This window comes from Lissotriton vulgaris, chromosome 6 (genome assembly GCF_964263255.1).
Source record: "Lissotriton vulgaris chromosome 6, aLisVul1.2, whole genome shotgun sequence".
NCBI classification, from domain to species: domain Eukaryota; kingdom Metazoa; phylum Chordata; class Amphibia; order Caudata; family Salamandridae; genus Lissotriton; species Lissotriton vulgaris.
In genome coordinates, this window is record NC_141694.1 from 18,985,575 (window position 1) to 19,000,378 (window position 14,804).

At 43.8% G+C, this 14,804-nt stretch overlaps 1 protein-coding gene across 1 annotated transcript in view; it reads left to right on the forward strand.

Moving 5' to 3' along the window:
* Positions 1-14,804, forward strand: part of LOC147706709 (solute carrier family 22 member 7-like) — a 130,828-nt gene that overhangs the window by 72,246 nt on the left and 43,778 nt on the right. The window contains exons 4-5 of the mRNA XM_086925850.1: positions 4,547-4,715; positions 5,464-5,587. Of these exons, the coding sequence (XP_086781976.1) occupies positions 4,547-4,715; positions 5,464-5,587 (293 nt within the window). The remainder of the gene's footprint in view (positions 1-4,546; positions 4,716-5,463; positions 5,588-14,804) is intronic.

Genomic DNA, 14,804 nt, shown 5'->3' on the forward strand with positions numbered 1-14,804 from the left:
AAAGTCGATATTTTTTACATCTATATTTTTGTTAACGATATTTTGTACTCGATATTTTTGTACTTACCTGTTTGTAGATACAAACTCGATATTTTGACTGTCGATATTTTGTCCACGATATTTTGGCAAGTCGATATTTTGTCCCTCGATATTATTTCAGTGATCCATAACGGACCATTCTGGAATGATGGGCCGGAGGAGCTGCAAACAGCCTCACACTTACACCTGAATAGAGTGTGTCCTGTCCCCATACAAAGAGCAGCATGGCCCCTGTTGTGAGTCTGGAGCTAGGGCAGGAAGGGAGGACTTATGTGTACTCCAAAGGCCTTCTTTGAAGTCCTCCAAACTTGAATGGCACCACTGGGTATAAGAATTGGACTTCTGACCCTACCACTTCAGAATACTTCTGGACTTGTGGATACTCTAACAGGAAGACAGGCTACCACTCTGCCAACCTGCTGCTCTGGAAGAACTGCTTTCTTTCTGTGCTGACCTACTGCCTGCTGCCCTCCTTGCCTGGTGAGAAGGATTAGACCCACATCACTTGAACCCAGAACCCAAGTGACTCCAATGGCTTGCTGGCTTGCCTCTTGATTGAAGTTTCAGGGACGTAAAAGACTTCCAACTCAACTGCTACATCCCCTGGACTATGCCATCTGTGAGTCTGCTTTACCAAGTGGTGGCAACCCAGTTTTGGAACTTTGGAGGTAAGTTTGAAGTGCTACTCCAGCAGAATGTAAATGTAAATGTGTTTCGATTTATATAGCGCAACACTTTAACCCAGGGGTCTCAAGGCGCTTGCTTAGGGAACCCGTCCTGGTATTCCCCTGTGAGATACCCCGGCCGGGTATCCACAAGGTGAAAGCCAGGCATCCCGCCGCGAGGGGCCGTAGTGCATTGCCATCTGCACAAGGACTTGAAACCAGTGCATCTCCACTGCTGATGCATCACCACCATTGCGAGGATTTAATCTGATGCATCACCAACTGTGCAGTGCATCAAAACCATTCTTGACACATTATCAAGCTCAGAACTGATGCGTCTTCTTCCTTGGTGAGTCGACAGCGACGCATTGCCTCACCTGCACCCGCATCTTGTCTTCGATGGCCACACAACCAAGGTACTTTTCAGTGGGTCAACACTGGTCCCTCCTATCCAACCTGTGCTCCATCAAAGCTGGCGTGAACTTTTGATTTGACCCGGTCTAGTGCATCGAGATAGCTCCGGTTGGTGCCTTTTGCTTTTAAGCACAACATTTCAGTTTACTCTTTAAAAAAGTCTTAACTCTAGTTCTGCTTATTGGATTTTTGTTGTTTTGGTCTTGTGCTGTTTAATAAATTAAGGTTTATATTTCTAACCGGGCGTGGCATCTTTTTGTTTTGTGTTGTTACTGTTTTACTGTTTGAATTGTTGCCCAAATACTTTACACATTTCCTCTTAAGTTAAGCCAGACTGCCCTTGCCATGGTACCAGTGGGTGAGCACAGCATAATGTAGATTGTGTTTGTGATTTACCCAGACAGGGATTGTTCCTGCTTGGACAGGGTACATACCTCTGCCAAGCAGAAACCACATTTCTATCAATCCCACTGCTCAGTGTTTGAATTCTGCAAGAAACTGAATACCTGGCTCTATACCTAGGCCTGACTCAGCCCATGCAGCTCCTACTTCAGAGCCAATATACCCTCCTGGGCAAGTTGTGCATTATACAAATTAACATAACATGACATCTCTGTAAATTGCTGTTAATGGTTTCTGATGTTTACCAGCTGCTATTGTTTCCATCATGGAAATATATGCTGTTCCACTTCAGATTTCAAACAGCCCCTGGCCTTCCCTAACTTTATTAACACCTTGGCTGCTAGGCGTTTTCCCCCCCTGTGCTGAAAATTGCTCTTTTGCTGGTGTTATGACGAGCTCAGCTCGTCATCAGCACAGCTCAACTGTGCATCATGACGAGCTGAGCTCGTCATGAGCATCGAAAGGGTTAATGTAATTGGTACTTCTGCCAATCACTGCAAATCAATGTATATATCAATGTATATATATGTATATCGCAGTGTTGCTCCTGGCTCTCCTTATCTATGTATGTAGAAAGTTCTTCAACTTATTTGTCCTAAAAGACGGATTCTCTCTCTTTTCACTTCTTTCGCATTCCATAAGGGGCCCCCACTTGTCCTTCTCTCTCTCTCTTTCCCTCGTTGTATCCCTCATATTCAAGGTCAAGCCCTTAAATAAGAAACCAATCAAGATGCAATAACCATCACTGATAACAAAGCAATGATGCCCACTCAACATTCCTACTAGGATCACTGAAACTTCTAACAAGATATGATATGAGCTACCTACTGGGAACTCCAGTTACTATCCAAGTCTAACTGACTGATATCCTTAGGAACAAGCACACTCAATCAGCCATTAAGGTTTGATGTGAAGCTGGAATTGCAAATGGTTTTAAAGCCTTAAGGGAATGACAAAGGTGACAAAATATGCTCACAGTGTTTACATTCATTCATTTTGATTATGTAAAGCCAATTGTTTGGTTTCCCCTATTAACTATTGTATTCCAATTTGATGTTGTGGTTTATGTCAGGGTGGTCATATGGTGTCACCTCATACATGTAAGTGTGGTTTTGCACAGGGTCTAGCAAATGAGAACTAGTTAATTGCACACATGCTTGTGCCAACCCTCCTTACAGTATTTTTCTCTAGTTGTGGGTGGTATGATCCAGAGATCTGTGTTGGCCTTCCCCTTCTATGGATGGCAGGTACTTCTAGGTGCTCATTTTGAGATCACCTTGGAAGATCTGCATCCAAATGGGGTGTCTTATATCCAGGTCGTTTATCATGTTTCCCTTCTTTACCAAGACACAATCCAAAAGCTCTGCTGTTTGTACAGAGAATGAGGTTCTATCATGTGTGTTGTATTATAGAGGGTGCGTCTGCTGGGATGCCAGTTTAAAGCAAAGTTTTCTCTTTTGTGAGTATATTTGCAACTTTACTTTGACAAAGGACTTGCTTCTGCCAAAAATGTCCCTTTGTATGATGCAGAGCTTTGAAGGGCTGGTGTCTGGAATGTGAAATCAGTGAGGCTTTTGAAAGGCTAGTGAGATTTTGTCTCATAAATGGATTCGAATCATAAGTCTGGCTGCTGATTTATGGATTCTTTACAGTTTTGGGAGCAGTAAGGCGTTGCAACAGCTAGAGTTCATTTGTATAATAAAAAAGAGACAGAACTAGGGAGATAGTAGCCTAAACCTTCTTCAGGAAGGGTAGATGAGGAAGACTTGCCATATAAAGTGTTTTTAGCACCTTGGGGCCAGAGGTACAAAGTATTTTTCAGTTCACAAATGGCCCAATTCACAGTATGCTTTTTAAAATGTACAAACATCAAATTGTGATTCAGTAATGTAATACCAAATTTCAATTTGTGTTTATGACCCAAATTCGATTTGTATAGGAATTGGTATTGGCATTTGGAAGGGGTGTGTTTAGGGCGTCCCTAACAAATGCCAAATTGGTATGATATGTATTAATGTTTTGCAACAAAGTTGCGGTTGTAAAACAAAACTTTTCTGACTGAGAACATGTAGTGGTAACCCATTTGCAAATGGGAAGGAATTACCTAGGAACCCCTTCCTATTGTGAAGGGACTACTGTCTCTTCTTCAACAAGCAACAAAAAAAGAATGAAACTTTTCCTGTTAAATGCAGTGCTGTTTCTTTTAAGGGAAAGGAACTGCATTTTTTTTTAATCTGCCTTATTAAAAAGCGATCACAGACATGGTCACCTGTGATGGCTGTGATTCCTAATGGCTCACTAAGTGCCAACTACCTCATTGATACTCCTGAGGTAAGTCGATTTGCAACCCACCAGGAAATGCCAAATTACTTTTAAAACGTCAATACGTTAGGAATTGCAATTTCCAATTTGCGATGCATGAAGCATCACAATTTGCAAATCACAATGCCTAATGTTAGTGCATTTGGCCCTTGGTTCTTTTGTGGGAACCTGAGATAGGCTAAAATTCATGACCAGGGCTCATTTGTCATTGTACCTTGTGGTAAACCAAGTTCCTTTGGCCAGATGGTCGTAGCATAATAGTTCTAATCACTGCATGTTAGGTTCTCTGTTTTGGATGAGTTAAGTTTCAGGTGATTTTTCAGCCACCATTGGTTGATTACTTGGAGGCAGCAGTCTAGTCCTAAGGTTTCTAGCTGATTCAGGATTTTCACATTTGAGGAGATCTGAAGTATGGAAATCAAAGCAGATCCATTGCCTCGTCAAGACTAAGTTAACCTTTCTAAAAGTATGATATTTAAGCTGCAAGTGGAATTTACATTTAGTTGTGTGTTGTGTGATATAATATTAAGGTGTATTGTTGTCTAAAAGAAGTTCATAATTACTGAATTTGCTACAATACAGATGAGGCCTGAGAAAATAACAATAAAGCCTCTTCATTGGCAGAAGGTCTTGTGAATAGTATTATCCCCTGATACCGATGATCAACATCAAACTGGATCTAATCACTTTGTCTTGTTTTGCAGCTGTGGAGTGGGTGGAGGTGAAACACCGCTCCAAGTCCTGGTGCGTGTGCAGCATCATTTGGCCTCTTGGAATTATGCTCCTGTCCCTAGTGGCGTACCTGATCCGGGACTGGAGGTGGCTTCTCATTGCAGCCGCGTCCCCCTATATTTTGATCATTATCAGCATATGGTGAGTGGAGTAGACTAAAGATCCCTGTATGGCAGTCACTATGGGGCCGATTCACAGAACTAACTTAAGACAAAATCCTAAACTTACTACTTTTGGTATTCACAGAAGTTAGGATTTTGTCTTAAGTTTGTCTTAAGACAAACTTAAGACAGGCTTAAGACAGACTTAAGACAGACTTAAGACAGACTTAATACAAAATCCTAACTTCTGTGAATACCAAAAGTTTTGGATTTTGTCTTAAGTTAGTTCTGTGAATGGGGCCCTCAGCCATCTAAGAGTCTGACCCCATGCATGGCTATACAAGTGTATCTAATTTTATGCTCATCGCAGCTCTACTGCTTTCCTCTATCTCATTTTAATAGTGGGGTCTCAGACAAAGCTCTGCCAAGGTATCCTGATTCTGGTCTCTTGTAGTTTAACCCTGAGAAATAAAGCCATATCTTCAAGACCTCAAATAGTCACTGAAACATTTTCTGACAGTTTGGAAATAGTTCTCAAAATGAATCTTTCTTTGAAAGATGGTTCAATATATTCTCTGTTTCATACCATTCAGTGCCAGTATTGTCTCACCATGATGATCGCCCCTCTCCAACACTACTACCTTTCTTTAGAGTTTCTGATAAATGTGTTCTGTGTCCTCCTAAACTAAATTCTTGACAATGTCCTTCTCCTCATCTTTCATTCATCTCCTAGTGCCTGAGATCTGAAATTGAACAGCTATTTATAAACATCTTCACTCTTCCTACAGGTGGCTTCCTGAGTCTGCGAGGTGGCTGTTGACCAAAGGCAAGGTGAAGGAAGTTCACGCCCTCTTGGTTCAATGCTCTTCAATGAACAGCCAGAAACACTTGTCCTCCAGTATCAACACTGAGGTGAGAGAAGTGTAGTAACACACCAGAGCTATCATGCAACAAAGTTACAGACTGAACTCAAAACCAGTCATGCACCCCAGTATTGAAGCATTACCTCTTGATTCTTTCCATCACACTCAATTTGTGCTGTCCTCCCTATTGCTTTTTGTCTCCCAACATCCCTTTTATTTCTATTTATTACCTCACATCTTCTCTTCTGATACCACTCCCACTCTCTCTTCTACCTAGTTCTTATTTCTGCCTTTTCCCTTTCTTTCACTACCCCATTTCCCTTTTCACCTCCTCATCCTAACTCTGTCCTCTCTCTTGTCTTTCCCTTTTTCCTGCTTTCTCACCATTTCTTATTTCTGTTCTTCTACTTAACTATTCTCCTTCCTCACATCCAGCCATATATTCAGCCATGCTCTCCTTACCCACCTCCCTAATTCCTCCTTCTGAGGAAATATAAACTTTATGGTCAAGTTGTGTTCCCTAGCGTGTACCCCACCGTCTCCATGTACCAGCTTAAAGTGCATGTAACTTCCCTCCTGTGCCAGCTATGAAGACGCAAATACATTTGCGTCCAACGTTAACATGTCCTCTTTCAGACCCACCCTGAATGAGTTGAATAGTCCGTTCCTAAGTATGCTATGCCAACGTCTTTTTGTAGTGTACTTTACACGTTTTTCTGCTCTGGCAGAGTAGGCCCTGAATTTCTGCCATCGAGCCTTTTTCTGGCTTCTGACTCTGAAAGCCTCAGCCCAGGCTGTCTCTGTACCCGTGAACTCTGACTTACTTCCAGCGCGGCCCACCGTGCTTAGCTGCCTGCTGCCTCCCAAGACTGACTACAACCTTCGAATTATCTGTTCCGCTCCTCGAAAATACATTCCTGCCTACTAGTTTCAGTAAACATCCCCCCAGCTGCAGAGCCGAAGGGCCGGCCTGTCTCCGTGCAAGTAATTCATAGCCTCTGTTACCATGCTCCCATGGAAGGCCCATGCCCCCACGCTTCTCATGCAGACACTTAGGCACTTATACACGCACTCACAGTCAGTATAGAATAGCTTCTGCCCCAGAGACCTTTTCCGTTCAGATAATATGGTTCCCAAACATCAGATATCAGATATGATAGAAGTACAAGTTGATCTGACATGCCAGACTTCTGTCTCTTTCCGTCAGTGTAAATGTCAAGTCCCCTGCACCCTCCAGTTTCACGTCAATCACACGTCATGCAGCTGCGCGCGCATCCAAGCCTCCGATTTCTGCTGACATTGCAACATTTCTGTTTAGTGCCACCCACATATGACACCTACCTGTGACGTTTCTAGCGCACACCTCTAGTTCACGCCTAGTCCACGCCTTCTGATTACGTACTAGTAACACGTGGATGCTGTTATCTTGTCTTCTCTCAGCTGTTACGCCTCCTATATTGGTTTCTATGATGTAAATTAAGTATATAAGCTATGTATTGTCAATAAAATATTTCTCTATCCCTTCCTGAACCCTTTGTGGTTGCAGGAACCTGATATCCAGTTCCGGAACGATTCCTTTTTAAGGAATAAAACCCCTAAGAACTCTAACACCACGGACTCTGTTTCTTTCTTTCCGATTGAGTTATTATTGATTAAGTACTTACCTGCATAGAAATTAAGACGGTAAATTAAATATTTACGACATTTTGGCGCCCGAATAGGGACCCCTCCCCCACCCCACGCGCCGGTTGGTGCGTTGCAAGCTCTGTCCCCTGCCATCAGTTAGAAGGAAACTACGCGTACCGGCAGGATTTCCTGTATCTCCCTCTGGCCCACGGAGGTGACGAAGACTGCGATCAGCACCCAGACGAGGCGGTGAGGAGTGCGGAGGATCCCGACCAGAGCCTAGCCGAAAGAAGCAAGGTCCGAGGTGTCAAGAGGCCCACCAGTTTTCCGAAGTATCCACGTGTCGAGTCGAGTCGAGTCCGGTCCAGTCCAGTCGAGTTTTCCGAGGCCTTCTGTTTTCCGTGCTTCCCGGTGAGTACCATTGCTGGGACGTATCTAGACGGGTTTGGGTACACAAGTCCGGTCTGCACTGTTTTAGACAGTGTATCTGTACTGTTTATCAGTACATCAGTTATTCAAGTTTTTGCATTGTCTCTGACAGTGTATCTGTGCTGTTTAGCAGTACATCCGGTATAGGGGGTAGTCATATATGTCTCAAATGTCTTTTCATGTGATTAATGTCGTGGTATGAGTGTGACTGTTTTTAATGTGCATTATTGTGTTCTTGTATAACTAGCTGTATTCAGTATTAAGTAGCAAGGATTGAGCATTCAGTACTAAGTAAACAAGATGCCGTTTTTCAACAAGTTAAAGCAGATAGGAACTAGGAAAGGGATACTAGAGGAAGAAATTCCTATCCCCCCTAGGGATACTCCTGGAAATTTTATGTACCATAAGCATGGCATAGATGCCATATTATATCTAGATTTATGGGCCGATTATACTAAACATCTAGACGAAAGACACAGATGGCCTGTTACCGGAACATGGGATGCCGAGTGCATCATGAAGGTAGAGGAAGCATTATGGAAAAAGAAAACCAGACAATCTCAGAAAGACGCCATAGAGTTTTGGCGTAAGGAATCACATAAGCGTGCTGAAAAAGAACTACGTAGAGAAGACAGACTTAAAGAATCAGATAAAGCCCAAGAAAACGAATTAGTTACTGAAGGGATCCGAGTAAAATCAGAGCAAGTAGACCGTGCACGAAACAATCTCGTAAACGGTATGTATCTCGCGGCCGAGGGTTCGCCTGAGGCCATTTCAGAAATACCGAAAAATCTGCCGCCATCATTGGTTCCAACTAAAGTAACTCACAGGACCACTAAAGACATATTCCTGAATTCCTATCTAGAGGATGTAGCACCCGCTTACACCAATCTGCCTGTTCGCGTCCCGCCTACTGACGGTGACGGGGGTGTCAACCCGCCTCCAGACCAAATTCTGCCACAACTGCAACCAGGTTTCCCCGTTCGATCGGCCATTCCTCCACCTCCACCACTTCCCGCACCTAAAGTTGATCTACCGAAACCTCGTCTACCTGACCCTACTAAAAGACAAATTCAGGTACAGATACAGACTCCACAGAGAGATAATGTCCAAGCTTCCGCCTCAGGAGGTGCGATGGGGGGTCTTCGGACCCCGCCATTAACACACAGATTAAACCTTAAGGATATACAGAGTCATTTCACGTTCAAATCACCCCGCCTCGACATACTCAAAGAACAACTTACAGTTTGCAGATATGATCCAGTACCCGGCAAAGACGATAGAATGATGATGGCATCACTACGGTTACGATCTGCTACTGATTTCCTGCTGTTATTTGCAGGAATGAAGGAGCGTCTAGATAGAATATATCACTTTGTTCAGACTGGGAAAGACCCTGACAGTATTAAGGATGCTATGGAGCATCAGAAAGTTGACACTCAAGCATATATACTACGTTTTTTCATAAATTGCCTAATAAGAGAACGAGACAGGCCTGAAACAGATCAGGATGAATTAGATGCACTCAACAGGTGGGGTCAAAATATATCTGAAGGAAAACATGATAAGGGGACTTGCATAGCCAGTATGTACAAGAAAATAAGAAAAGCAGTGATAGACATACACGAAAAAGAGAAAGAAAAGGCTTCCTCCGAGGGGGAAGAAGAATTTGAAGAACCAGAAAAGACTACCGATACTATAGCGTATGTAGGTAAGGGAACTTACCTTAGGAAAGGCATTCATCCAGAAAGCAAGAGAGTTTTTCTCTCCAGCTTAACCAACCCGAATTCTCCTGAACATCAGTTCCAGGAGACTGATAAAAGGCTTCGAGAACGAATGGGGTACCATGTACTCAATTCTATGGATGAACAAGAACTAGCCCGGTCAGCCATATTATGGACTGACAATCCGGATATATACAATGATGACACCGTAGCACAGACATTCCTGAACCTTTCCCCAGACGAGCAGAAATTAGCAGGTGTATACATGATTCAGCACCTCCTCACGTTATACAGGAACCAACATTCTGATCCAGGTCCCTTACACGAAACATTAGAAGCACTACTCATGGATAGATGGAGAGGTCTAAGTACCAAGTTAATACAAAGAATTCTAGAACAACGACATAGATATAACACTTTCGTAAGCTCCGAATATGTTCCCGCTCCGCCCCCAGAAAGAAAAATGTATCATATGGAACGTCTGCATGGCATTGAAAGTCAGAACCCCTTACGAGAAGTACATCCAGTTATGGGTGACGATCATACCTTGAAACGCGTGTATGTACACACGCCTCTGACTAAGTTAGAACTGTTAGAAATGAAGAAACTAGTCCCGTGCCATGATAAAGACCCTGCAGGTTTTCACAGAGAGCTTAAAGACATGTTACTGATGGGGGATTACACATATGAAGATATCATGAAAATGTTAAAGGTACTGCTGCCCACGGGCATCTACGAGAAACTCAAGGAAAAGGAATGGGAGGTGGGAGAGAAAAAGATTGTATGGGCAGAAATAGAAGACGAAGAGAACAAACGTGTCCCAGGGGTAGGCCTTGGGGAGAAAACTAAAGCATTACCAGGTTTGATAGTACAGGTTCTGCCAAGATTACTGACAACAAGAAAGGAAGACTGGGATGCAATATCAGCATGTAAACAGAAACCCGACGAAGATACTAGTGACTTCTATTCAAGATTCGAGAAATGTTTCATTATTAATAGTGGTCTTAAACCAAGTAGCGAGTCGTACCCGCATCTTTTTGTATCAAAGTTAGTCGAGAATTCCCTGTTGGCAGTTAAAAACCGTGTATACAAGGTTGAGAGTACATGGCAAGCAAATACGCCATCACAGATGTTACAAATGTTACAATACCATCAGAACAGAATTAGAGAAGGACAAGATCAGGAACAGAAACGTATGAAAGACACGAAAATGAAAATGCTAGTAGCCCAGTCGGTCCCAACCGACGGCCACAGAAAGGGTACGACACAGACAGGTCACGCCGCAGCTCCCGTTAAAGGGACATGCAACTATTGCAAGCAGCCAGGTCACTACGTACATGAATGTCCAGTTCTGAAACATAACATATCAACAGGTAAAACTAAAGAGAGACCGCATCCACCAAGACAAGATCAGGCCCAGCAACAGACCTCACAGAATGTACAGCCCATGCAGAACACGCAGCCTATGCATGCTTCATCTCATACAGCACAGACAGTAGCGGTATCACAGCCACAGCCCATTGCCGCGACTCAACAAGTTTCCCAACAGATGTACCAGTATGCCCAAGCTGCTTACCCCGATTACCAACGATACGCATGAAACAGCCTAGAGAGGGAGTTGGGTTTGCCTCTTATTGAAATTCCTGTAGATCAAGAAGGTCCTTATGTACACAGTCAAGTATTGGGAAAAGACAGAAAGTTTTTAATTGACACAGGGGCAAGCCGCACCACAATAAGCCATGACGAAGTCCCAGGGGCACCCCTCTCAGGCTCACAGATTGTTTCCCTTGGTTTTTCAGGACAGCCCATTGTAAATGAAGTATCAGAACCAGTCCCCCTGGCCGTGGGTCCGTTATCACGTGTTACAGACTTGTTACTTACGAAATCATGTCCAGAAAATCTGTTAGGAATAAAAACATTGAAGGCTCTAGGAGCCATAATATGCTGTTCCCCGGAGGGAGTTAGACTCTTTCTGCGGGATTTCAAGGGTCATTATGTATTACGAGAGTTTGATGTCAGATTGAAAAATGTACCAGATCACTTGTGGGCAAAAGGCCCAACTGATGTAGGTTGTATGCATATCACACCATACCGTGTTACACTCAAGACAGGAGTTGTCTTACCCCGAATCAGACAATACAAGTTACCACCTGATGCTGTAGTGGCTTTACTGGAAATCATTGAAGAGCTCATTGCCCAAGGAGTGGTCGTAGAGACCGACTCCAATATCTGTAATTCACCCATCATTCCAATTTTTAAACGTACTGATCCCAATGCACCGCCAGTATATCGGCTGGTGATTGATCTGCGAGAGCTGAATAAATGCATTGTACCACAGTACCCTGTGGTCCCCGATATCTTTTCCCTATTGACTGCTATTGATTCTGAAGCAACGTTCTTCACTGTAATTGACCTCAAGAACGCTTTCTTTAGTGTACCTATTGATCCAGAGAGCCAATACCTCTTCGGATTCAGTTTAAATGGACGAAGTTTCAAATTTTCCCGCGCACCTCAAGGATTCACAGAAAGCCCCAGCATCTATAGTCAAGCACTGAAAAGACAACTAGATTGTATTCAAATGCCAGTTAACACCGCTTTACTGCAATACGTCGATGATCTGCTGATCACCGCACGAAGTGAGCCCGAATGTGAACAAGCATCACTGACAGTTTTACATTTCCTGGCCGACAAGGGACACAAGGTGTCTCCTTCGAAGCTACAATTCTGTGTTCAGCAAGTTGTGTACTTGGGTCACTTGCTGTCCAAAGTGGGGAGACAGCTCACTCCCGATCGCATTCAGTTAATTGTAAATATGCCACAACCCCAGACACAAAAGGAAGTGCGGGCCTTCATAGGCCTCACCTCGTACTGCAGACAATGGATTCCTCAATATGTATTTCTAGCTAAACCACTCATCCAGTTAACGACACAGGAGGCAGCGACTTCGACTGTCCTTCCTTGGACTCAGGAACACACACAAGCCTTTGAGGAATTAAAGAAAGCATTATGTCGAGCACCAGTTTTAGCGACACCATGTTACAGTAAACCGTTTACACTTTTTGTTACAGAACGTGATGGCACAGCATTGTCTGTCCTCACTCAAGACCAAGCAGGTTCACATAAGCCTTGCGCTTATTTTTCAAGTACATTGGATTCAGTAGCCCAGGCACTCCCTGCGTGCTTAAAGTCAGTAGCAGCAACAGCATTAGCAATCAGACAGAGCGATTCAATTGTTTTAGGCCATCAGTTAACAGTACAAGTTCCACATTCTGTAGAGGTTCTTTTAAACAGAACCCAGACTCAGCACTTGACTATAGCACGACTGACAGGTTATGAATTGACGCTATTCCAGCCACACATAGAAATCAGATGCTGCAGCATTCTGAACCCCGCAACACTGTTACCTTCAATTATGACAGATCCAGCCCCGCATGATTGCATAGAGATCATTAATGCAGTAACAAAGCCTCGACGAGACTTAACAGATGTTCCATTGACAAATCCAGACCTGACACTTTATGTTGATGGTTTATGTATGAGAACAAGTACAGGAGAATTAGTGGCCGCGTATGCAGTGACCACTGAAACTGAAGTTAAAGAAACACATCGTATTGACACACTGTCTGCTCAAGCGGCAGAGCTCATCGCTCTGACCCGAGCCTGTATACTAGCCAAGAACAGAAATGTCAACATATACACTGATTCCCGTTATGCGTTCGGAGTTGTACACGACTTCGGAATGTTATGGCAAGAACGAGGTTTTTTGACCTCTCATGGTGCCAAGATCCAACACGGTCCCCTCATTCAAGCACTGTTAGAAGCAATACATCTGCCTTCAGGCATATCCGTCATGAAGTGTAAAGCACATACTAAAGTTACAGATTCTGTTTCCCAGGGTAACGACCTGGCAGACCAGACAGCAAAACATACAGCATTGACGCACACTCAGACAACTGACATGACAAAGACAATAGGACCGACAAATTGTATGACAGTCAGGGATCCCACACTAGATGTAATCGATATTCAGACACATGCTACCCCAGATGAAATAAAGAAATGGACTGAACTAGGAGGGATCCAGACAGATCAAGGTTGGATGACGAAGGGAAAATCTACATGGTTTCTCCCTGATTCTATGGTTCAAGTCATGATCAATACAGCACATAGTCCAGCACATCTAGGAGAGAAAGCGATGTTAGACAGTTTACAAAATCTCTGGAGCAATAAACACTTACGAGCAGCAGCAAAACAGAAAGTGCGTACTTGCATGATCTGTTGTCAGTTCAATCCCGGTAAAAGCGTCCCTGTAGAGCAAGGTGGATTTCATCCTCCCGATCACCCTTTTGAAGTCCTCCAGATGGATTATCTCCAGATGGACCGTTGTCGAGGATTCAAATATGTCCTCGTAATTGTTTGTGCACTTTCCCGTTGGACCGAAGCATATCCAGTCCCAGATTACACTGCTCCGACCACTGCCAGGCAGCTGGTTCGTGAATTCTTCCCACGGTACGGCTTGCCTCGTGTCGTGTACTCAGATAACGGACAGCCATTCTCATCCAAATTAATGAAACAAGTTTCCTTGCTGCTAGGATATCAGTGGAAATTCCATTGTGTCCGACATCCCGAAGCCGCAGGCCTTGTAGAGAGGCATAACCAGACATTAAAGACCCGCCTTGGTAAAATATGTCAAGAGAAAGGGGTCGACTGGATAGTCGCCCTGCCAGTTGCACTGTTCTACATGAGAATGGTTGCCCACTCGAGATCAGGACTATCCCCGTACGAAGTGGTCTTTGGTAGACCACCGAATATGTGGGGGACGCCCATTCCTAAGAAAATTACTGATGTTGATTGTAATATGTTGACAGATTACCTTGCCTCCTTGATGTCTGCACTCCAATCATGTCGTTCACAGGTTGCCGCAGCCTTCCCTGACAACACTGATGTAAAGCCGCATGATGTCCGTCCTGGCGACCTGGTTTTAATTAGGAACTTCGACAGGAAAAGTCCGCTGGAGCCCCGCTGGAAAGCGCCGAAGACCGTCCTTCTTACTACGAGGACAGCAGTGAAAGTGGAGGGCAGAAAGGGGTGGATCCACACGAGCCATATTAAACTATGCAATGAACTGAAACCAGACCCAGACTCGTCCACCCCTTCCAAAGACTGTATCGAGCCTAGTGACTTTAAAGTTTCCGAACGAGAGAAAACTCCCCAAGAGGAGTATAGATTAAAGCTCCGATCTAGCAAGTCAGGCAGTTTAATTGTTTAAGTCCTCCCCTAGGTGAATCGGTTAAATAGTTTCTGACATGTATCCCCTAGATCGAGATAGAGAGAGAGAGAGACAATTCAAGAAACGTACATATTGCAAATCACTGCGTAGTCACTGTATAGTGACATTGTTAATCATGTTTTTTCTAAGTCTTCTGATTATTGTTGCAAGTATACTACTTCCTATCTATTACCCTATTTTCAAGCGTGAACAATCTG